Source organism: Quercus lobata, chromosome 6 (assembly GCF_001633185.2).
Source record: "Quercus lobata isolate SW786 chromosome 6, ValleyOak3.0 Primary Assembly, whole genome shotgun sequence".
Classification (NCBI taxonomy): domain Eukaryota; kingdom Viridiplantae; phylum Streptophyta; class Magnoliopsida; order Fagales; family Fagaceae; genus Quercus; species Quercus lobata.
This window is the reverse complement of record NC_044909.1, coordinates 44,297,536-44,318,776: the sequence shown is the minus strand read 5'-3', so window position 1 is coordinate 44,318,776 and position 21,241 is coordinate 44,297,536. Positions and strand designations below refer to the sequence as shown.

Genomic DNA, 21,241 nt, shown 5'->3' with positions numbered 1-21,241 from the left:
TCTCTATATATATATGGTTTTTTGATGTATTATTCTTTATAAAAACTATAGTATATTTTTTCTTATTAATTTCTTTGGATAAAATAACAACAAAAAGATATTAAATTTTAACAAAAACATGCAACTTATATTTATAAAAAATAATAAAAAAGAAAAAAGAAAAACCTAAAATTTTAAATGGAGATTAAATTTAGTTGGTTGGTGCCATACAACTACAAAATCTATCTAAATATTCTCAACAAAACCTTAAAAAAGGATATAATTAAAAAATAACGTAAATGTTAAATACTATTGTGTATCTATAAAACATAAGGAAGAGATTGAAAAAAAAAAAAACTATTGTGCAACTACCACATAAAGGCGGCTGCGACGTATTTTTCTAGACTCTAGCAATGTCTTTGATAGCATCTCTGCTGGGTTGGAGGTGTTGATTCTTCAGTTGTGGCAGCAAGGTTTTTTAATATGATGGAATTTGATTTTCTGATACAAGGTATTAATTTGTGGAAGTATTGTGTGTGGGGTAGGCTTTGTTCACTAATTTGTAAAACACTATTGTGATATGGTGGTATTTGACAGTGTAAACAAAAAGGGTTTACACTATGTTTTTATTGAATATAAACTCTTAATTTTAAAAAAAAATTATGTCAACACTTGTAGTTAAGACCTCCAACTATTGCCTTAATAAGATCTTCTTGTAACGTATCAATTAGTCAAAAGTCTTGTAATTTAAGTGGTACTTTTTAGTACTTCCAACGATAAAATTTATTATGCATCCGATATATGTAATACCATCTTGTTTCCGATTGAGGTGTTTGGAATTCAATTTTTAATTATTATTAAAAAAAAAAAGAGTATATTAAAGAGATAGTTGTCACTTTTGACAACTAGTTGGTATTCAACAAGATCCTTTATAGAATGGAAAATACTCATCATTTACCAATTTATTGTTTTTTTGGTGTCACCTTTTACAAAATAAGTAACAAAATTAGTTTCCTTAAAAATAAACCAACTTTTATTTTATTGTCTTACTTTTAGCAAATAAGCTAAAGAAAAACTATATGCTTCTAAAGTTGATTACTTGCTAATTTTTAATTAGTACGATAATGAATGTGATTGATGTCATGTCAAGACACAATAAGCTATAATTCTAATGAAAGGAAAACTTTCACAATGATGTTAGCGATAGTTTCATATGAAAGTGATATTATTCAAATCATAATATATCGTTTTAATATGTTGTAAAAATATTATGAAATTTGTTGTGTCTATTATCTTTGGGCAAGGATTTGTTGCAAACTAAGTTGCAACAACTCTTGCAAAAATGTACACATATCAATACCTCAGATAGACACATGTTCAGGTTTATATTTAAATGAAAATTTTCATATCAAGATTGAATTTTTCACCAAATGACCACTTGACACGTGCATTTTGTAGAAGTGGTTGCAACTTAGTTTGCAACAAATCCTTACCCATTATCTTTTTGTTTTGTATTTAAAATCTGACACATTAGTGCTAAGAGAATTGTAACTCATTGCCCCAGCTAGTGTATTCACATAACAATAATAAGTTGCTGAAAATAATAAGAGAACTCGATTGATAATTGAGGAGCTTCCTCAAATGCATGAGAGTCCTGAAGTGGGGCAGGGGATAGTCTGAACTCTGAAATCCCAAATGAAATAGATGTCTTTTGAGCTAACATTAGATTGGTTTTATTATTCCTATTAGACACAGGATTTGCAGAGGGTTTAGGTCTTTGAATAATCCTTTTTCCCGCATTCCAACATAATTTCAACATGGAATTCTGGAGTTTCAATACATCATTATCATAAGCCATAATAATATACAAACTGGATAATAATCGATCTCAGTGCTTCTCCACTGCGTCACAGGGAAGTTTAGCAATACCTTCGACTTACAGCAAAAATTTAAACTAACAAGGAATACTAAACATGTTAAAAAAAAAAGTGGCCTATTATTCAAGCTGAGCATACCAGATCCCCTGGATCTTCACTTCCTTTGGAACCTTTGCTCCCAAATCAGTGTCAGAAGGCTGAACGCTCTCAAACACTCCAATCAACTCACCAGTCTCAGGCTTGCTCTTGGTGACACTCAAGGTGATTTTCCCTGTTGATGATGCTGTGTTTTTTACATTCTCCTTGGCAAGTTCCTCCTCATCTCCTCTTCCTCCAGCAGGCAATGCAACTGCATTGTCATAACCGGTTGAGCCACCTCTTCCCTTTGGGTCCAAGAAAGATGAACCACGGTAAGATGGTACTAGAAATTGACCACTAAAACCATTTGGTTTGCCTGATGCTACCAATTCCTTAATGGTGAAAAGGAATGGCACACGCTCACCACCAGGCAGCTGAACTGTCACTGCGGCGTAGTCGATACCATCTTTCTCCTCGAACTTGACAGTGCCATCAGGAGAAACTTCAAAGGGTCCCTCAATTTCATCGAGGGTGTAGGTTAAGCGGGTCATGAGCTTGGTGTTTTGGAACTCAGGTGGGGCATTCTTGTTCACAACATCAGCTTTGACAGTGAATGAAGTTGGCTCTAGGCAGATCTTCTTGGCATTGTACTTGCCGGGCTTGACGGCGAATGAGTCAACCCCGCCATCAATGGTTGGGCACTGGTTGGCTGTTCCGGTTCCCTTTACTTCCATGTATGTCTTGCTCTGAATTTCATCATAGGTTAGCCTCTTTGGAACTCCTTCAGCACCTGCTCCCTGAAAATAGAAAACAAAGAGTCAAAAGAGTTTGTCCACACAGTTCAGATGGCTAATATCTAATATCTATTCACCAGGAAGTAGAGGATCAAATTGTAACAATGGAACTACTTAAAACCAACATTCTCTGTATAATTGCTATGAAAGATAAAAAATTAACGAAGGGAAGTATAAAACCAACCGTTTAATTGCTAATTAACATCGCAGTTTGATATCTTACAGGCATGGTTTTAATGTATTATGTATCATGACAGTATCTGCATCAACAATTAGGAATGCTGACTTTGTCACTGATTTATATCATAAAGCATGGTTTTTGAATCGTATAGCTTAATTGTGCATCAGAACTAAAATGGACATATGAAAAGGCCTCAAAATTAAGTATCACCTTCCTTTCTCTCCCCTCTTCTCTCCCTCCATCCCCATATTGGTTCCAAACATATAATACATGACTAGGACTTCATATAACATATAGGAAAATTACTTAACCCAATACTTAAGCTTATGGATTGAGGCTTAATTAATATTATATCTCACACATTAATATTTCAACAAAATAACGTATGGAGCAGTCAATGACAAGAAAAATAATGAGAATCTGCAACCTTTTATTATTATTATTATTTAGATTAGAGAATCTGCAATCTTAAACTATCATTTCATATCTCAGCCTAAGAATATGAAGTTATTTATCTTTTAGTCCTCTCTCACATGCAAACTCAAGATCAGAAATGCATACCGAGACAACGAGGGCCGAGGTAGCAAGAGCGAAACCAGCAATCTTGGAAGCATCTACACACTTCTGGGCGAAGTCCTTAATATCAGCTTGAAGAGAACAAGTGAGTCTAGCTGCAGCTGGTTCCACGCCAAATGACTTGGACACAGTCTGAGAAGACCTCAGCTGTAGGCTGCTTCTGGAAGACACCAGGCCCACCTTGGTGGGTTGCATGAGTGTTGCAGCTGCTTGTAGTGAGGCTGCCATTGTGTTCAACTTTGCTTTCTTTCTTTCTTTTCCCTTCTCAGTCTCTCTACTATCTCTATAATCTGAGAGAAATAAACTAAAAAAGAGACCCTTTTTTTGTGTGGGTGGATGGACAATGGATATATTGGATATTAGTTGCAGCTATTTAGTGGCTTTGGTGAGAGTATGATAAGTGGATAGGATAGGGTTTCTTATTGGTTGATTCAAGCTTATGAACTTGTCTTCACACTTTGCCCCGTGGCAATTTTCTCAGTTAGGATAAAGATACTCTTTCAGTGGGACCCGGGGGTGAGGTGTGATGGCTGATAGATAGGGGAAGCAATCATATCCTTATTTTTTTTTTTTTTTGGTAAAAATCATGAGCTAATATTATGACATCATTTTAGTAATACTTTCATAAATTTATCATTTAAAAAGACCAAAGTTACTCCTGACTACTTTTGTAACAGCTCAAATTACCATGCACATATATTTTCAATCCACCATTTATTTATTTTGAGAAATGAACATACACACAAAATAAAGAAAAAAGAGTTCTAATACAAAAGTACATTATTTTATTTGTTTAATTTGTTTGTCTTGTTTCAAAAATCCATCTTTTTTAAGAAAAAAAACATCTATTGTTTTATCTGTTGTATAAAAATGTATAAATTTCCAAAATTATCCTTAAATAAATTTATCAAAAATGATTTTGGTATTAAAATAGGGGTATAATATGAATGTTAGTAAATTAATGGCCTTTAATTTTAGAAATAGGACAATATTTTAGGATATCTCAAAATGGAATAAAGGATAAACAAATTTGGAGGGAGTAATAGTTATGTGATTTATTTAAATAATTAATATACGTTGATCATTTATGAATTACCAAATTATCTTCTAAATCAATTTAGAGGAATTTTGTCCTTCAATAAAGTTGTTTCTTCTAATCTGTCACATAAATAGTTGAAGGGGATTTTGCTAACTCAATTTGGAAGAAACTTTGTCTAATTAGAACCATGCACACACATTGAAATGTTAAAAACAAAAAGTAAATGATAGAAATGGAATGACATCCTTGTCTTTCAAAAAAAAAAAAAAAAAAAAAAAAACCATGACAGGGACGTGTCCATTGGAATCTCAAAAAGTGATGCCAGTTGTAAGGACCTAACTTAAGTTCCTAGCGCAGCACGTGGATGGACTCAGACCCAAGAAGCCCAAAACAATGAATTTGTAGAGGAATGGGTTGGAAAACTGGGTTTTAGTTGGTCAAACAACGAGCTAGATAGGCTTGATGACAAAAAGATAAAAATGGACAACTATAAAATGAAGAAAGAATGTTCTCGGCGAAACGTTACAAGTTTGATTGTGGATTGCTACAGTATTTCTTTTCTCAATTTCTTCCTCCTCAATCTTGTTTCCTCCTTCTTCTTTTATACTCTCTTCCATTTTCATCTCCATCTTCCACCTGTATGCTAGATGGTTAGGGTTGATACTTGTCCCATCAGCACTTCTCATAAGTCCTCAGGTAGTAGCTGTAAGGCTGAAATACACTGTTCAGATATCACTTCTACATTAATGCGGTCAGGGGATTAGCTACAGTGCATTTAATGCGGAGGTAGCAGCTTTCTCCCAGATATTTTGGGGCTCATCCTTATCTTATATCTCTGCAGTGCTTGTCCGCCCCAACTGAATTTCAAGGATTATTATCCTTGCTGTCAATCCATCTTCCAGGACCTCAGCCAAGTTCAGCCGAGGAAGTTTTCATCCTCGACACACTCTCCAGAGCCATTATAACCAAACCCCACCTTTTATTCATTAGCGTAATCTCCTCTGGCGAAGACATCTCCTCCTCGGGCAGATCGTCGTTCTCGGCTTGGGCCATAAGCCCAATATATGAATAAATAATGAACTTCTGGGCCCAAGGGCCCTACAATAGCCCTTCGAGATTCCCCTTTCTGGCTCCTCGGGAAGAAAGGAGGATCTCGATGTCTCTAAATTAGCTCCGTGCCTATTTCGTTCTTGCTCTGCTTATGAAGACACCCTTTTGTCTGCCCAAGACGCTCTCCTAGCGCTGCACCAGTCGAGGCACGTCCTTATTAAATTCTGGCGGCTCTTTGTCCCCCACGTTCTACGACATGATGTAAATCATAAGGTTGAGGGCTTCGTTGGAAATTGAGCAGGAACTTTCCCACTCTCTGCTCTCTCCTTGGTATAAATATCTATGAAATCAACTTTTTTCATCACTTTATCATTCATTTCGTTCTAGCGCTCATACCTTGAACCTGCACACTTTTTCAACTTTCCCGAGCCCTTACAAATACTAAGGACTCGTCCGAGGACACCTTTACTCTTCCCGTAAATCTTCTTGAACTTTTACTCTTTAATTTCCTACATCCTCCTCTTTTCTTCACGTTCTTTCTTTTGGGGCGGGCTCCCCTCCCGTTATAATATGTCCAGTTCTCTCATGTTTTTAAACCAATGAAAGACACGTGGCAAGCAACAAATCCCAAGGATCTAAATAAGCCACATAATTCTCTCCTTTTTATCTAAAAAATTTCTGGTATTGCTTCAATCACCTGTTACGAAAAATGATCTTTCAAAATCATATTTTGATGGTTTCCACTATCACAAAATGATCAGCCACTCCAAACCCATATCTAGGAAGCTCAAGAACTCTTTCAAGAGCTTCAAAGTTTGATTGGAACAACTTTTGATGGAGAACAGAACAAATGAATTGGGTCTTTGATTTGGGTTTTATCAATTGTGATTTGAATGTGAAGAGAAAGGCCGATTAATTGGATAAATGAACAATAATAAAAATTAAGCAATAAAAGATTAGAGAAGAATATCATGGCTGCTTTCAAAGCTTTGAAGAAGGAGAGGAAGCTTTCAAAGCTACCATGGCTGACTCCCACAGCCAAAAATCCATATCAGACCCGATGTCTCACCTCCCCAAGCTCGCCGGAGGACCCAAACCCATTGCCATCAAGTTCCGATCTACCAATCTGGGCGCATCTAATGCTCAGGTAGGTGAGATCCGTTAGGGTGGGGCTGTTGGAGAAAGATGCAAAGAAGAAAGAAAGACAAAAAAATTTGAGAGAAAAAAACTAGTATTTGACGTGTGATTTTTCTAACCTTAGGATTTGTTGCTTGCCACGTGTCTTTCATCAGTGTAAAAACATGAGAGAACTGGAGATGTTATAACGGGAGGGGCGCCCACCCCCTTTCTTTTTCTCCTCAGTTCTAATTTCCTTTCTCAATCTCTTTAGTTTTCCCAGCCTTTTCTAGAAATGGGTAGATTTAAGAGTCTAGTAGATTCCGAGGAGGGGATAGAAAGCTTTAGGGCTCGTTGGGTAGGAATTAGGTACTGTGATGAGAGTCAATGGCACAAGGATAGGCAAGTCGAGGAGGTAGTAATCTCGATAATTGCCTTCATAGAAGGAGGGATGAAAATCTCCATGGGTGGAGTCACTAGAAACTACCTTAGAGCTCATAGGTTGGCTCCCACTCAGTGTGCCCCTAATATGTTTAGGATCTTAGGCTCCGTGGATGCCCTCAATGAAAAGATGGGTTTAGGTTTAACCCACCATGATGTCAATTGAGTCTATAACCTTCACCGTCTAAAGGGACAGGGATACTATTTGAAATCAAGGTATTTCGAGGTTAGGCTCATTCAATGCCTCCCTGAATCTAACAAGGGGCTGAACAAAGACTTCCTGATCTTGTCAGGGAGTGGAGTGATGGTCTCCCTTGCCCGATGAAAGAGGGAGAACCAGGTGGGGTACTAGGCCTAGGGTATTCATTTATAAGTCCTTTCTTTGATTTACTGTATTTTTATATTTGATAAAATTTTATTTCACTAATGGATTTGTAGACAGACGCGTTGCTAAACCGAATTTTAACCTGGTCAACAATGATAGCTTAGACAAAATCCTTAAGGCCGAGGTATTTGTGAATTCGGACGGTCAATTACAAGCGGCTCATTTGGTCCTAGGATACACGTCGATCTCATCAAGCTTCCAAGCTCTAAAGTGCGTCATAAGGGCCAGAGACCCCTGCCTACATCGGATAAGCGTAGCTGCTCCAAGTTTCCTTCTTCTTGGTCCAAAAGTAGAGAGCAAAGAAATCAAAACCCCCATTCCTGAAGGTATACCAAAAGTAGGGGCCTCATCGCTACAACAAACAACCAGTGCGGCCACTTCGCCTCACCCCCCCAGCATACAAGAAGAAGAAGTGGTAGAAGTATCTGATTCTGAGGACGAGTTTGAAGTTTTCAACTGAGTCTTGTCCCCGGAAATTTCAAATCCTGATCTCGGCCCTCCATTCTCACCAATAATCGACGAGATGGGGATACAACGCAAACCAAAGTCCAGTTTGTTTGATTTAATAGAGTTTCAACCTAGGAGGGATGCACCTGGGAAGGCTGCCCAAACTAAGCTTCCCACTCCATCCCAGACTAGGCTTCCCACTCCTCCACTTGCCTTGCCCTCTTAAGTGGCAGAACTGAAGATGAAGAGAGAGTCAAAAGGGAAGGAGGTGATGGGAGCTTGGACAAATCCTTCTCCCTCCCCCTCCTCCCCCGGCGAGGACAAGGTTCAAAGGGCATCCAAATAAGCCAAAACGGGGCAAAGGGGAACAAGAGGGTTGCCGAGAAGAGAAGTGATCCCCAGGTTGGGCCTCCAGCCTATCTCCCTGCCCCAATGCTAAATGGGGAACCTCTCCTTGCTAACGCCTCAATTCACAATTTTCAAGGAGGAGTAGCTGGTTACGTGGCCGACGCAGTGGAGCAAGCCTTGTTGCTCCCCGAGGACATGGCCGAGCTATAAGATATGAGGAGACATGAGATTTTTCTCAATCTCAAAAGATATCTGGCTATGATACTTCCCCCTCCTTTCTTTCTAACTTATTCTCTTCACTTTCCTCTTCTGATTCTTTTTTCTTTCCTTGGTAGGCTGTTCAAGCATCTTTCCTGGCTGAGGAGATAGCCAACTCCAGCCATCGACAGATGAAGGAGGAAGAAGGGAGGCGCAACGCTGCTGTGGACGCCTTTCACGTAGCTGAGAAGAGTATCCAAGAGCTTAAGAAGAAGCTGCAGGAGGAGGAGAAAAAAAGGAAGTATGCAACGGCAGCCCTGGAGAATGCTGAAAAACAAGCTGAAAGCCAAAGGTTGCTGCTATGTACTGCTGAGGACAACTTGGCCTCCTCCAAAACTCAGATTGCTACACTAAAAAATAAATTGGAAGAGGTCGAGAAGGCCAGAGGTCTCGCCGAGAAGGCCTGAGAGGAGGCAGAGAAAGCCAAAGATGAAGCAGAGCAGCATGGCTATGACGTAGGCGTGGCCAAGACTGAGGACGCCCTTAGGGCTGAGGTCCCTGCCTTTTGCAAAACTTGCTGCGCCCAGACGTGGGAAAAAGCCCTCAACCAGACTGGGGTTGAGGCTTCTTCTATGTTCAGGAGGGCAGAAAGTGTCTACTACCCGCCAGCCATACGCCTTGTAAGCTCTTCGGATTCTAAGGCCGACCCAGTGCCCTCGGAAGCAGCTGAAGCCCTAAGAAGTCCACCTAGAGCCCATCCTGCGGCTAACACTTCTTCTGAGGGTGGGGAACAGGCCGAGGACACTACAAGAGCTAGGGATGCCAACAAAAGCACAGTCCAAGGTGCTGACTTAGCTCCAACTGTTCCAGGGGATTCCCTCAAAGAAAAAGAAACTTCCCAGAGCATGGAACTGGTGTTGGCAACCCTTGCCATACCCTCAAAAGTGGACCCAAAGGATAAGGCTCAAGTACCCCTCATAGTAGTTAATACCCAACCTCCCAAAAATGTAAAGGAAAAACTTGTAATAAAGATGAAAAAATAATTATATCTTTTCCTTGTTATTTAACTGCCTTTGTTAGAGGCCTAAACTTTAATGGAAGTTGCAGATTTTCTTTTTATGATTTTGCTTGTTGTGATGGGATATATCTTGAGTGACCAATCCGTCTAAGTAACAACACGTACCTTACGCAAAAATATGATCAATATTAAAACAAATTGAATCTACTAAGTTAAACACATCGGCCATGCCTAATTTTTTTGAAAAACTTACACAACATTGTGACGTGAGCATAGGTTTTAAAGTTACAACTTGCCTTACTTAAAAACAACTTTATAGGAGCTGAGTGGCAGACCACTTTCATAAAGACATGGGCATGCCTGCAAATGCTTTAAGTGACGCTTATGAACATCTAATTAAGACCATTGTAACTGTACCCAGAGTATGTCATGCTTAGACACTTAGGTAATGGTCAAGACGTGTTAACTTTCCTAAGGCAGATGGTCCGAGTAACCAGGCTTAGCTAAGGTTCTGTTTAATACTTAGAATAATTTATAAAGTTATCAATTTTCCCAAGGCATGTGGTCCGAGGAGCCAGGCATGGCCAAGGTTCAATTTGATACTTAGATAGATGCCAATAAGTATTAATTTTCCCAAAGCAGATGGTCTGAGGAACCAAGCATAGCTAAGGTTTTGTTTAATACTTAGAATAATGAATAAAGTTATCAATTTTCCCAATGCATGTGGTCCGAGGAGCCAAGCATGGCCAAGGTTCAGTTTGATACTTAGATAGATGCCAATGAGTATTAATTTTTCCAAAACAGATTGTCTGAGGAACCAGGCATAACTAAGGTTCTGTTTAATACTTAGAATTATTTATAAAGTTATCAATTTTCCCAAGGCATGTTGTCCGAGGAGCCAAGCATGGCCAAGGTTCAGTTTGATACTTAGATAGATGCCAATGAGTATTAATTTTTCCAAAGCAGATGGTCCGAGGAACCAGGCATAGCTAAGGTTCTGTTTAATACTTAGAATAATTTATAAAGTTATCAATTTTCCCAAGGCATGTGGTCTAAGGAGCTAGGCATGGCCAAGGTTCAGTTTGATACTTAGATAAATGCCAATGAGTATTAATTTTCCCAAAGCAGATGATCCGAGGAACCAGGCTTAGCTAAGGTTCTGTTTAATACTTAGAATAATTTATAAAGTTATTTCCCAAGGCATATGGTCCGAGGAGCCAGGCATGGCCAAGGTTCAGTTTGATACTTAGATAGATGCCAATGAGTATTAATTTTCCCAAAGCAAATGGTTCGAGGAACCAGGCATAGTTAAGGTTCTGTTTAATACTTAGAATAATGAATAAAGTTATCAATTTTCCCAAGGCATGTGGTCCGAGGAGCCAGGCATGGCCAAGGTTCAGTTTGATACTTAGATAAATGTCTAGAACACATGACAAGCAATATAACAAACCCAAAATGGGGTGAAGAGAATCTCCATTAATAATAATATCTCCATAGGTTATATACATTCCAGGGGTGTGGTACGACCCTTTCTTCTAGATAATAAGCACCAATCCCAACCACTGATGTAATACGATAGGGCCCCTCCCAGTTAGGTCCCAACTTCCCCCATGTTGGGTTCTTGGTAGTCCCCATAACTTTTCTTAGAACCAAATCTCCAGGTGCCAATGGCCTTAGCTTCACGTTTGTATTGTATTTTTGTTTGAGCTTGTGTTGATAATAAGCTAATTGGACCCTGGCATTTTCTCTCCGTTCTTCAATTAAATCTAGGCTCTTTTCCAACAACCCATCATTGCCGCCCGGAGCAAAAGAACTTGTTCTTAGTGTGGGGAACCCAGTCTCCAAAGGGATAACAGCTTCGACACCATAGGTCATTGAGAAAGGCTTCTCTCTAGTAGATCTACGAGATGTAGTCCGGTATGTCCAAAGGACGTGTGGCAATTTTTCTACCCATTTCCCTTTTGCGTTGTCTAGTCTTTTTTTGAGTCCACTCACTATAACTTTGTTGACAGCCTCAGCCTACTCATTTCCTTGTGGATAGGTCGGAGTGGAATACCTATTCTTTATTCTCAAATTGCAGTAGTACCTCCTAAAAGTTTTATTATCAAACTAAAGCTCATTATCCGAGATAAGGGTATGAGGAATTCCAAATCAAGTGACGATATTCTTCTAAACAATTTTTTTGGCGTCCACGTCCTTGATGTTTGACAGGGGTTCAGTTTCGACCCATTTAGTGAAGTAATCCGTGTCGACCAACAAATACCTCTTATTCCCTGCAGCCTTAGGGAAAGGCCCCACAATATCTAAGCTCCATCAAGCAAAAGGCCAAGGACTGGTCAAGGAATTAAGGTCTCCTCCAGGTTGGTGGATATTTAGTGCAAATCTTTGGCATTGGTCACACTAGTAGCCTTATGTGAGGGCCCTATGAGACAAAAATCTGCCTCCCGTGTGGCTTCCACAAATTCCTTCGTGCAATTCTTCTAGAAGCAACTCCACTGTTTCAGGGTGCACGCACAACAGATACGGGCCAGAAAAAGATCTCTAATACAGTTTCTGGTCCTTGGACAGCCAAAAATGAGGTGCTTTTCTTCACACCATGTTAGCCTCGGATTTATTCTTGGGCAAAACATCTTCTTTAAGGAACAGCGCAATAAGGTCCATCCAGCTAGACCCCATCCTTACTTGGTGAACTTGAATCACATTCCTTACCACCTCAAAAGGTTTGTGTAAGTCTTCCACAAGGATTACCCAAGGTAAGCCCTGTGCCGAGAAGGTTACCAGTGTGGCGAGAGAGTCCGCATATGCATTCCTACTTCTAGGAACTTGTGATAAAACAAAAGACTCAAATCCAAATTGCAAGTGTCTAACTTGGCTCAAATACTCCTGTATTTTGGGATCCCTTGCCTCCAACTCCCCTTGGACTTGGCCTACACCAGCCTTGAATCAAAGAACATCTCCACTGCTTTTCCACCCATTTTCTGAACCATGGCCATCCCTATTAAGAAAGCTTCATACTTGGCCTCATTGTTTATAGCTGAGAATCTCAATCTCAAGGATTTCTCAATTATGATCCTTTCAGGGGATACTAGGACTAGCCTCACTCCAAATCCTCTGTAGTTAGTTGTACCATCAATGTAAACCTTCCAGGACAAAGGTTCTTGCAAGGAGATTATGCCAATCGATTTTTCATCCATGTTTTGCTTTTCTAATTTATCTTCTGATGGGGTCTCGGCGAACTCAACTACCAAATCGGCGAGGACCTGACCTTTAACCAAGGTGCGAGGCATATATTTGATATCGAAAGCCCCTAGGATCGTGCCCCACCTCGCAATTCTCCCTGTGTAATCGACACTCCAAAGTAGGGCTCTGAGCTGGAGTTGAGTCAAAACAACAACCGTGTGTGATTGGAAATAGTGGGGGAGCTTATGTGTGTCATGCACCACCGCCAAAATGGCCTTTTCTAGTAGTAAGTATCGGATCTCAGCTTCATGTATTGACTTGCTTATGTGATAGACTGGTTTCTACACGCCACAGTCGACACAAATCAAAACTAGACTTACTGCGTGAGGGGCCACGGCAAGGTAAGCAAACAGAACCTCATCCATCTCGGGCCTTGACATAATTGGTGGCCAAGAAAGGTATTCTTTCAACTGCTGGAAAGCTCGGGCACATTCATCGGTCCATTCAAACCCTTTCCACTTATTTAACAATTTAAAAAAAAAGGTCTACACCTGTCAGCTGACCGAGAGATGAACCAGTTCAGGGCAGCGGTCATTCCCATAAGCTTCTAGACCTCTTTTGGATTCCGAGGTGGTTGCAAGTTGTTGATCGCCTTAATCTAGTGGAGATTGACTTCAATTCCGCGATGTGTGACCATGTAGCCCAAAAACTTGCCTAACCCCACACCAAAAGAACACTTAGAAGCGTTAAGTCGTAGTTTGTGCTTCCTCAAGATATCAAAAATATTCCCAAGATCATTAACATACTCGGATTCTGCCCTTGTTTTTACTACCATATCATCAATATAAATCTCAATGTTTTTTCTTAACTGTGGTTCAAACATCCTGGTCATCATCCTTTGGCAGGTAGTCCCTGCATTCTTCAAATCAAAGGGCATCACTTTGTAATGATAGTTTCCTATAGGAGTGACAAAAGTTGTCCTCTCTTGGTCGTCCAAGGCTAGAGGTATCTGATGATACCCTTGAAAGGCATCAAAAACACTCATTCGAGGGTTTCCCACAGTGGCGTCCACTAACTGATTAATCCAAGGCATAGGGAAAAGGTCCTTTGGGCAGGCTTTGTTCAAGTCTGTAAAATCTACGCATACACGCCACTTTCCTGACTTCTTCTTAACCACTACGATATTAGCCAGCCATTCAGAGTAAAAAAAACCTCTTTAATAGCCCCAGCCCGCTTAAATTTCATCACCTCGTCCTTTACAGCATCTGAATGCTCCTTGGATAAAAGCCGAGGTGGTTGTTTCCTAGGGATGACAGATGGATTGACATTCAGATGATGGCAGATAAAGCTCGGGTCCACTCTCGGAGCCTCGTAAGCATTCCAAGCAAATACGTCAATGTTGTTCTTAAGAAAAACTACCAACTCTTCCTTCTCCTTAGATGGAAGCTGAGCCCCAACCTGAAAAAACTTTTTTGGATCATCACCAATGGGGAATTTCTCCAAATCCTCACGTTTGGCCTCTTCGGCAGGCCCTCTCGTTGGTAATTTCGGAGACATTGACTGCTATAAACCCTCTTTGACTATGTCCGAGGACTCAGTTGTGGGTTGATGCAAAATTGCAGACACGAGACACTGCCTAGCCATAGTTTGGTTCCTTATTAGTTTCTCAACCCGGTCTCCTGACAGATACTTAACCTTCTGATGTAGAGTTGAAGAAACGGCACCCAAGGTATGAAGCCAAGGTCTGGAGACAATGGCCGTGTAGGGGGAGTATGCATCCACCACTATGAAGTCCACTTCCACCACTTCTGAACTGGCCTGCACGGGTAACCTAATTTGACCTTTCGGGGCAACAAGCTTTCTATTAAAACCTGCCAGAGGTGAATCGTAAGCTGTTAGGTCTTCAGGTTTCAAGTTCAATCCTTTGTACAGGTCAGGATACATGACTTCTACACAACTGCCTTGATCCACCATTACCCTCTTCACATCATACCCCCCTATTTGAAGGGTGACCACTAAAGTGTCACCATGTGGTTGGATAGTTCTGATCCTGTCTTCATCTGAGAAACTCAATGAAGGTCGGATCTCTAATCTAGCCCTCTTCGGCTCGGAGTCTGGGTCCTCGGCTGGTGACCTGGTCACAGACATCACCCTGGCAGGTTGAGAGCCAGTCCTTCCAAGCGCAGCAAATATGACATTAATTGTGCCCAATGGAGGCCTTGAAGAAGCACTCCCTTGGCCCTGTGACCTTGACTGGTCTCCTTGTCCATTGGGTCAGTACAGAAATTATTGCAGCTTCCCCTCCTTAACCAATTGTTCCAGATGGTTCCACAATGTTCAACAATTCTCAGTGGTATGTCCTCAGTCCTGATGATACTGAGAGTGGAGGCTTTGGTTGCACCCTGAAGGATCTCCACTCATCTTGTTCGGCCATTTAAAGTACGGCTCGTTCTTGATCTTCTCTAAAACTTGATGCACCAGTTCTTGAAACACTGTGTTTACTACTTGCGGGGCTGTAGGTCTAGATTATCTGGCAAAATCTTGCCGAGGTTTGTTATTATTGTAGCGTTCTGACCTGAAATCTCTCATCTCTTAAGGGATAATCTTGCCCTTCCCCTTATCTTGCAGCTGTTCTTCCTCAACCCTCTTATATTTGTCAATCCGATCCATGAGTTGACATATACTAGTGACAGGTTTCCCCGTCAAAGACTTCCTTAAACCGTGCTCTGCAAGCAAGCCGAGCTTGAAAGTATTGATGGCCATGTCCTTAAAATCACCCTTTATCTCGTTGAACATCTCCCAATATCGGTTTGAGTATGCTTTTAGAGTTGCACCATCTCTTATGGACATAGATAGCAAAGAAGCTAAAGGATGAGGAGCTCTGTTGCATGTAATAAAACGGGACCCAAATGTTTGGGTGAGTTCCTTAAAGGAACTGATGGATCCTGCTCTCAAACCATCAAACCACCTTATCGCCACAGGCCCCAAACTGGACAGAAAAACCTTGCACATCAAGGCTTCGTTCTTAGAATGTACCGCCATCTTTTGATTAAAATGGCTAACATGTTCAACAAGGTTCGTTCTGCCATTATACAAGGTGAAAGTGGGTTGAGTGAACCGCCGAGGAAATCTTCCTTCCTTAATCCAGCGAGTGAAGGGTGATTTAGAAACTTGGTTGAGTGCTTTATTCATAGTATCATTTACCAGGCCTCTCGAAGATGAATTGTTGTTTCTGCGTCTACGGCAGTAATCTTTGTCATACAAGAAAGATTCACCAGGGGGAGTTCTTGACCTTTACCTATAGTCTTGATCCTCCTCATCATCGAAAGAGTAGTCAGAATTGGAGAGAGCTCGCCTTCTGCGCTGCCTTCTACGCTCATGGCATAAGCTTCTCTTTAGGTGATCAATTTCCTTCTGCATGTTTCTGGCATTTTCCTCATGAGAGATATGGTTTTTACCTCGAGACTGACTTTTGCTGGTGTGTGTAGTGCGTACACTTCCCTCCCAGTCTCTCTTTCGCTCAAGTTCACAGAAATGATCTTGATGCTGAGAGCCCATAGATTCTGCTGGATTTGGACTTGATCCTACCATCGTTCAACGTCTAACTCACTATCGCACCAGTATTTCCCACAGATGGCACCAATTGTAAGAACCCGACTTGAGTTCTTAGCCCAGCATGTGGATGAACTTAGGCCTAAGAAGCCCAAAACAATGAATTTGTAGAGGAATGAATTTGTAGAGGAATGAGTTGGAAAACTGGGCTTTAGTTTGTCAAACAATGAGCTAGATAGGCTTGATGACAAAAAGATAAAAATGGACAACTATAAAATGAAGAAAGAACGTTCTCGGCAAAATCCGAGGACAATAGTTCTTATATAATGCTCTTAGATAACGTTACAAGTTTGATTGTGGTTTGCTACAGTATTTCTTTTCTCAATTTCTTCCTCCTCAATCTTGTTTCCTCTTTCTTCTTTTATACTCTCTTCCCTTTTTATCTCCACCTTCCACCTGTATGCTAGATGGTTAGGGTTGATACTTGTCTCATTGGCACTTCTCATAAGTCTTCAGGTAGTAGCTGTAAGGCTAAAATACACTGTTCAGGTATCATTTTTACATTAATGCAGTCAGGGGTTTAGCTACAGTATATTTAATGCGGAGGTAGCAACTTTCTCCTAGATATTTTTGGGCTCATCCTTATCTTATATCTTTGTAGTGCTTGTCCGCCCCAACTGAATTTTAGGGATTATCATCCTTGTTATCAATCCATCTTCCAGGACCTCGGCTAAGTTTGGCCAAGGAAGTTTTCATCCTCAGCACACTCTCTAGAGCCATTATGACCAAACCCTACCTTTTATTCATCAGCGCAATCTCCTCTGACGAAGATATCTCCTCCTCAGGCAGATTCTCGTTCTCAGCTTGGGCCACAAGCCCAATATATGAATAAATAATGAACTTCTGGGCCCAAGGGCCCTACACTAGTAATAATAATCTATAATAATTGATATATTAAATTGGTATTTTTATTATTTCTCAAAAACAAAAACAAAAAAAATAATGCTAAAGATACAAACATTTTTACAAAAAAATTTACAAATGTGGTGAGTAATTATTGGTAAATAAAAATGTGATGTTAATAGTAGGCATCGATAAAAGTTGTTCACATTAACAGTTTGTAAAAATGTTATAAAATAAATTATAATGGTAGCATTACTCAAAACAAAAAATGTATTTTTATTAATGAAAATTTGGGTACTATGACTTCTTTTTTTATTGGGTTATGTTAAATTTTGATGTAGGATAAAATTTTGGGAATTATTTTTACATCATTTATTGGATTTTGATATTTTTATTTAATTTTCGTTATTTTAGAAAATGGATTTTATTTGCTTAATTTTAAGTGTTTTTTTAAAATATTCTTATAGTTAAATAAGTGAGTGTTTGGATCCATGTTCAAGTTCACGTTTTCAGTGTTTTTTTTTTTTTTTTTTTCATTCAGTGCGTATGAACAGTAACATTACATGAATTCACTGTACAAGAGACAAAGTGCACTGTTCACGGGTCCACAATACTATTCACATATTTAAAAATTATTTTGCTACAGTGTTTTCAACTTTTAGTTTTCAATTTCAGCAAAAATAAATTGTATCCAAACGGACCTTAAGTGTCCTTTTACGGTAAGATATTAATTACAATCTCTTGTAAAATATTTGTTCATGTCAAACAAATTTTATGAGACTTTTAATTGGCCTCCAAATATTTAAATATATTTTCAAATCAGAGTTCAGTATTTTATTAATAATATTTTCAGAGAAGTTCTACTCTTATTTCTATTGGATTCTAGATTTTTCTTTGTGAATTCAAGAGACACTTAGGAAATATCTGGAATCCACTAGAAAGAAGTGATACTTTTCTGAAAATATTCTAAAAAATATACTAATTAATACTTTACCATAAAAGTAAAGTATTAATTTGAGTACAAAATGGTTTAAAATACCTAAAATCAAGAAAATAAAACTTTATATCTTAAAATAATGAAAATTACATATAAAAAAATAAAAATCAACAAATACTAAAAATAAAATCTTATATTATGTCATAAATGAAATTTCATGATCACATATTTCTAACGCAATGATTCATTCAATATGGAACAGACACCAAAAATGCAAATGGTTTTCTCCAACAAATCGAACACAAGTGGGTCAACTACACGAAAGTTGATGATATTATTTATAATGTGACATGTGAGTTTAACATCTTTTACACATGAGGTAAATCTCACAATTGTGAGATCCATCCCATATGAGTAGTAGTGTGGCTACAGATTTGGTTGTAATTTATGCTACATCCAAGTTTTTAGTCAAATTTTGACCTTGTAGTACCAAGTTAATAGCCTTACTGAGTTTTCTTTAGGGTTCTTATTTTAATTCATAGAAAGTTAAGATTGATTGAATTCTTAAAAGCCTTAGTAATTTATTCTAATATAACCTATCCCTTAAAAGAGAAGGATTAACATTATTTGAAATTTAAGTAATAAATGCAATTAGATTGGTTCCTTGGAAATTCATGTTATGGGTTGGCACGAATAGAGAATACTTCTCAGTTGTTCTAATAATATTGTTTATATTTTTTGAAAATATTTGTGAATAAAAAAGTCCGTGTAAATAAAAAAGTCCTTGGAAATATGTTGTTTAATATGTTGTTTAAGTACTGAAAATTCAAAATAGCATTTGAAAGTGTTCTAAATTTTTGGTTGTCACATTCAGATTATAAAACAATTTGTTTAGAATAGTGTTTAGTTACAAGAAATCTCCTCTATTTAGATAGAAATATCAATTTAAATTAGCCTTGTATGCATCCAATCATATCTGTTATGGCTGCCTCCTACGATCTGGCATCAACTTGTATCTTTGATATGAAATGGTATATGCATTTGATTTTGCTCTCACAAAAAAAAAAAAAAAAGCGTGTAAGAGAGAGAGATGAAGCAGCTCAAAAGTGCTTGAAGTGAAAATCATCGATGCTTCTCAATCAAATTCGAGAGTGAGATAGCTTTATCATCATCGCCACATCCTCCTCCCTCTCTCTCAATACTAAAAAACATAAACAAATTAACTTCTAAAGAAATTCCATGTCTTGTAAATTAAATCAAAACTTTTTATCAAACAGGCATTCAGTATGAGTAGGAGGTAATTCTCATCACAAGAAATTATCAGATAATTTTTCATCATTATGCCTAAAAATAAAAATTTAAAAAACAGATTACGAGAATGAAAAAAGGTACGGAGTTGTCTCTCAGACAAATGCCTCGGTTTGTCGTCACGATTTTAAAAGAATGGAAATAGATCGGACTCGTCATCATTTTTTGTTCATCACCGAGAAAACCCCAACTACCATACTTTGTACTTACACACACTAATCATCATTGTTTTGCAAAATATTTTTTATTTCAAAAAAAAAAAAAAAAAATCCTAAATCATAGCACAATCCCAGTAATTGAGAAAAAGCAAAGTGAGTAAAACAAATGAAACAATATTAAAAAAACAAGAAAGCAATCATCAATGGAATCAAATAAAATCAAGAAAGTACCTAAACTGCAAAAGATGAAGAGAATTTCAAGGGGGGCATCATAGACTTCGGAGGCTGGGTGAGAAGCAATGAACATATAGTGTTGTTTTTATAGAAAAGACGCCGTTAGGGTTTGGGGGGTTTTAACTTTTAAGGTTAGGGCCTAGATTTTAGGGTTTTCATTTTATCTAAAATTACCAATGTACCATCACCATTCACCACCGTAGCTAAATGTTGGACCTAACAAGTAGCCCAATTGTCTACTCTGTTTTTTTTTTTTTGAGGGTCCATATTAACGTATTGCTGACGAGCCCAACAGGCCCAAACTACTAAGTAGGAAATCATAACCTTAACCACATGAATGTCATGAACGTTGTTGTTTTGACCAACAATCGTGTTAATCAATTCTTTGATTACGAAGTTCTATCTCAAAACCATGTTGTTTATGACGAAGAGGGATTTGAATTTGAAGCAGTTGATGTTGGTTTTTCATTGAGGGATAGTTGCAAGAAAAAGTAATGAAATTGACGCAAAGTAGTCTTCTTGCAATGGTTTGGTATGTGTTGAATTCTTTGATTGGGAGTTGGGACACAAAAACGTCTGAATTTTTGGTTTGAAACCCATCTACTAGATTTTACAGGGAAATACCAAGATCAAGACCAAAATCTCATTCTTTTGATGAGAACTTCTCTTTTGGTTTCGGCTATGATTATTCCATTGTTAATTACAAAATATTAACGAGCTAGGCTCAATGGGGCTATTTATCAGAGTTAGGGGATTTTGGAGAGCACCTGTATCTATCTCTGTCCAAGAAATTATTTGTTGAGGTATGGGTGATAAAGGAGACTTGTTGGACTAGATTGGTCACTATTCCATATTTGAGGCCTTTTCTAAGGCCTATATTCTTGTCAAACAATAATGTTGAGGTCTTAATGCTGGATGCTAGTTATGATAGTACGAGTTTGATAGCGTACAATTTGAATGAAAACACCCATGGAACAATATTCAAACCACGTCGAGCTAAAGAAATTGAGGAGCAGTTGAGTTGATGATGTGCAATTTGAATGACGAACACGACAATTTAAGATCAATATTCTGTAATCCGACTCCAGTAATTGCAGTAGCTACAAATGTGGAAAGCCTTTACTCACTTGACTGTAGTGATGTGCAGCCTGATGTGGGACTATATGAAGGCAATGGTATACTGTGCAAAGGTATGATAGAAATTTCGTTTGTCTTTTTTTTTTCTTTTTTCTTTTTTTTTTTTGGTAATTCTAAGAGGTTTCTAATGCATTTGTTGTTATCCAGTGGACTCTGGTTTGTAGATGACGATCTGTGACTTTTATGTGAGTAATTGAATCATAGGATTTTCAGTTGTACCTGTGCAATGTGCTGTGATGTTTTCTTATCTTCTAACTTTTGGTCCAGTTACTAGACATGTAGTTCAATTTTAAAGTAGCATTAAT

The 21,241-nt window shown here is 38.6% G+C and overlaps 4 protein-coding genes and 2 non-coding genes across 6 annotated transcripts; 1 reads left to right on the top strand and 5 right to left on the bottom strand.

Moving 5' to 3' along the window:
- Positions 1 to 1,747: 1,747 nt before the first annotated feature.
- LOC115994479 (oxygen-evolving enhancer protein 1, chloroplastic) lies at positions 1,748 to 3,881 on the bottom strand. Its single transcript, XM_031118648.1, has 2 exons — positions 3,471 to 3,881; positions 1,748 to 2,731 (listed from the first exon to the last, which is right to left on the bottom strand). Exons 1-2 carry the CDS (start codon positions 3,711 to 3,713, stop codon positions 1,976 to 1,978), a joined length of 999 nt encoding a protein of 332 aa, XP_030974508.1. The 5' UTR covers positions 3,714 to 3,881; the 3' UTR covers positions 1,748 to 1,975.
- Positions 3,882 to 6,595: 2,714 nt separating this feature from the next.
- LOC115950345 lies at positions 6,596 to 9,604 on the top strand. The gene is made up of 4 exons (XM_031067555.1): positions 6,596 to 6,721; positions 8,647 to 8,956; positions 9,029 to 9,477; positions 9,590 to 9,604. The coding sequence occupies exons 1-4, from the start codon at positions 6,596 to 6,598 to the stop codon at positions 9,602 to 9,604; spliced, it is 900 nt and encodes a 299-aa protein (XP_030923415.1).
- Positions 9,605 to 14,270: 4,666 nt separating this feature from the next.
- Positions 14,271 to 14,855, bottom strand: LOC115950344. Its single transcript, XM_031067554.1, has one exon. It carries the CDS (start codon positions 14,853 to 14,855, stop codon positions 14,271 to 14,273), a length of 585 nt encoding a protein of 194 aa, XP_030923414.1.
- Positions 14,856 to 15,299: 444 nt separating this feature from the next.
- LOC115950342 lies at positions 15,300 to 15,749 on the bottom strand. Its single transcript, XM_031067551.1, has one exon. It carries the CDS (start codon positions 15,747 to 15,749, stop codon positions 15,300 to 15,302), a length of 450 nt encoding a protein of 149 aa, XP_030923411.1.
- Positions 15,750 to 19,380: 3,631 nt separating this feature from the next.
- LOC115951046 lies at positions 19,381 to 19,446 on the bottom strand. Its single transcript, XR_004083184.1, has one exon. It is a non-coding gene; the product is annotated as a small nucleolar RNA Z105 (small nucleolar RNA).
- Positions 19,447 to 19,497: 51 nt separating this feature from the next.
- LOC115951073 lies at positions 19,498 to 19,588 on the bottom strand. Its single transcript, XR_004083209.1, has one exon. It is a non-coding gene; the product is annotated as a small nucleolar RNA SNOR75 (small nucleolar RNA).
- Positions 19,589 to 21,241: the final 1,653 nt, after the last annotated feature.

Excerpts from the sequence above, each read along its gene's own strand:
- LOC115950345 (XM_031067555.1), top strand. The coding sequence starts at position 6,596 with ATGGCTGACTCCCACAGCCAAAAATCCATATCAGACCCGATGTCTCAC. Across the intron at positions 6,722-8,646 it reads TGGGCGCATCTAATGCTCAG|GCTGTTCAAGCATCTTTCCT; the intron begins GTAGGTGAGATC and ends TTTCCTTGGTAG. Across the intron at positions 8,957-9,028 it reads AGAGGTCGAGAAGGCCAGAG|GCGTGGCCAAGACTGAGGAC; the intron begins GTCTCGCCGAGA and ends GCTATGACGTAG.
- LOC115950344 (XM_031067554.1), bottom strand. The coding sequence starts at position 14,855 with ATGTCTGTGACCAGGTCACCAGCCGAGGACCCAGACTCCGAGCCGAAG.
- LOC115994479 (XM_031118648.1), bottom strand. The coding sequence starts at position 3,713 with ATGGCAGCCTCACTACAAGCAGCTGCAACACTCATGCAACCCACCAAG. Across the intron at positions 2,732-3,470 it reads CCTCGGCCCTCGTTGTCTCG|GGAGCAGGTGCTGAAGGAGT; the intron begins GTATGCATTTCT and ends TTCTATTTTCAG.
- LOC115950342 (XM_031067551.1), bottom strand. The coding sequence starts at position 15,749 with ATGGCGGTACATTCTAAGAACGAAGCCTTGATGTGCAAGGTTTTTCTG.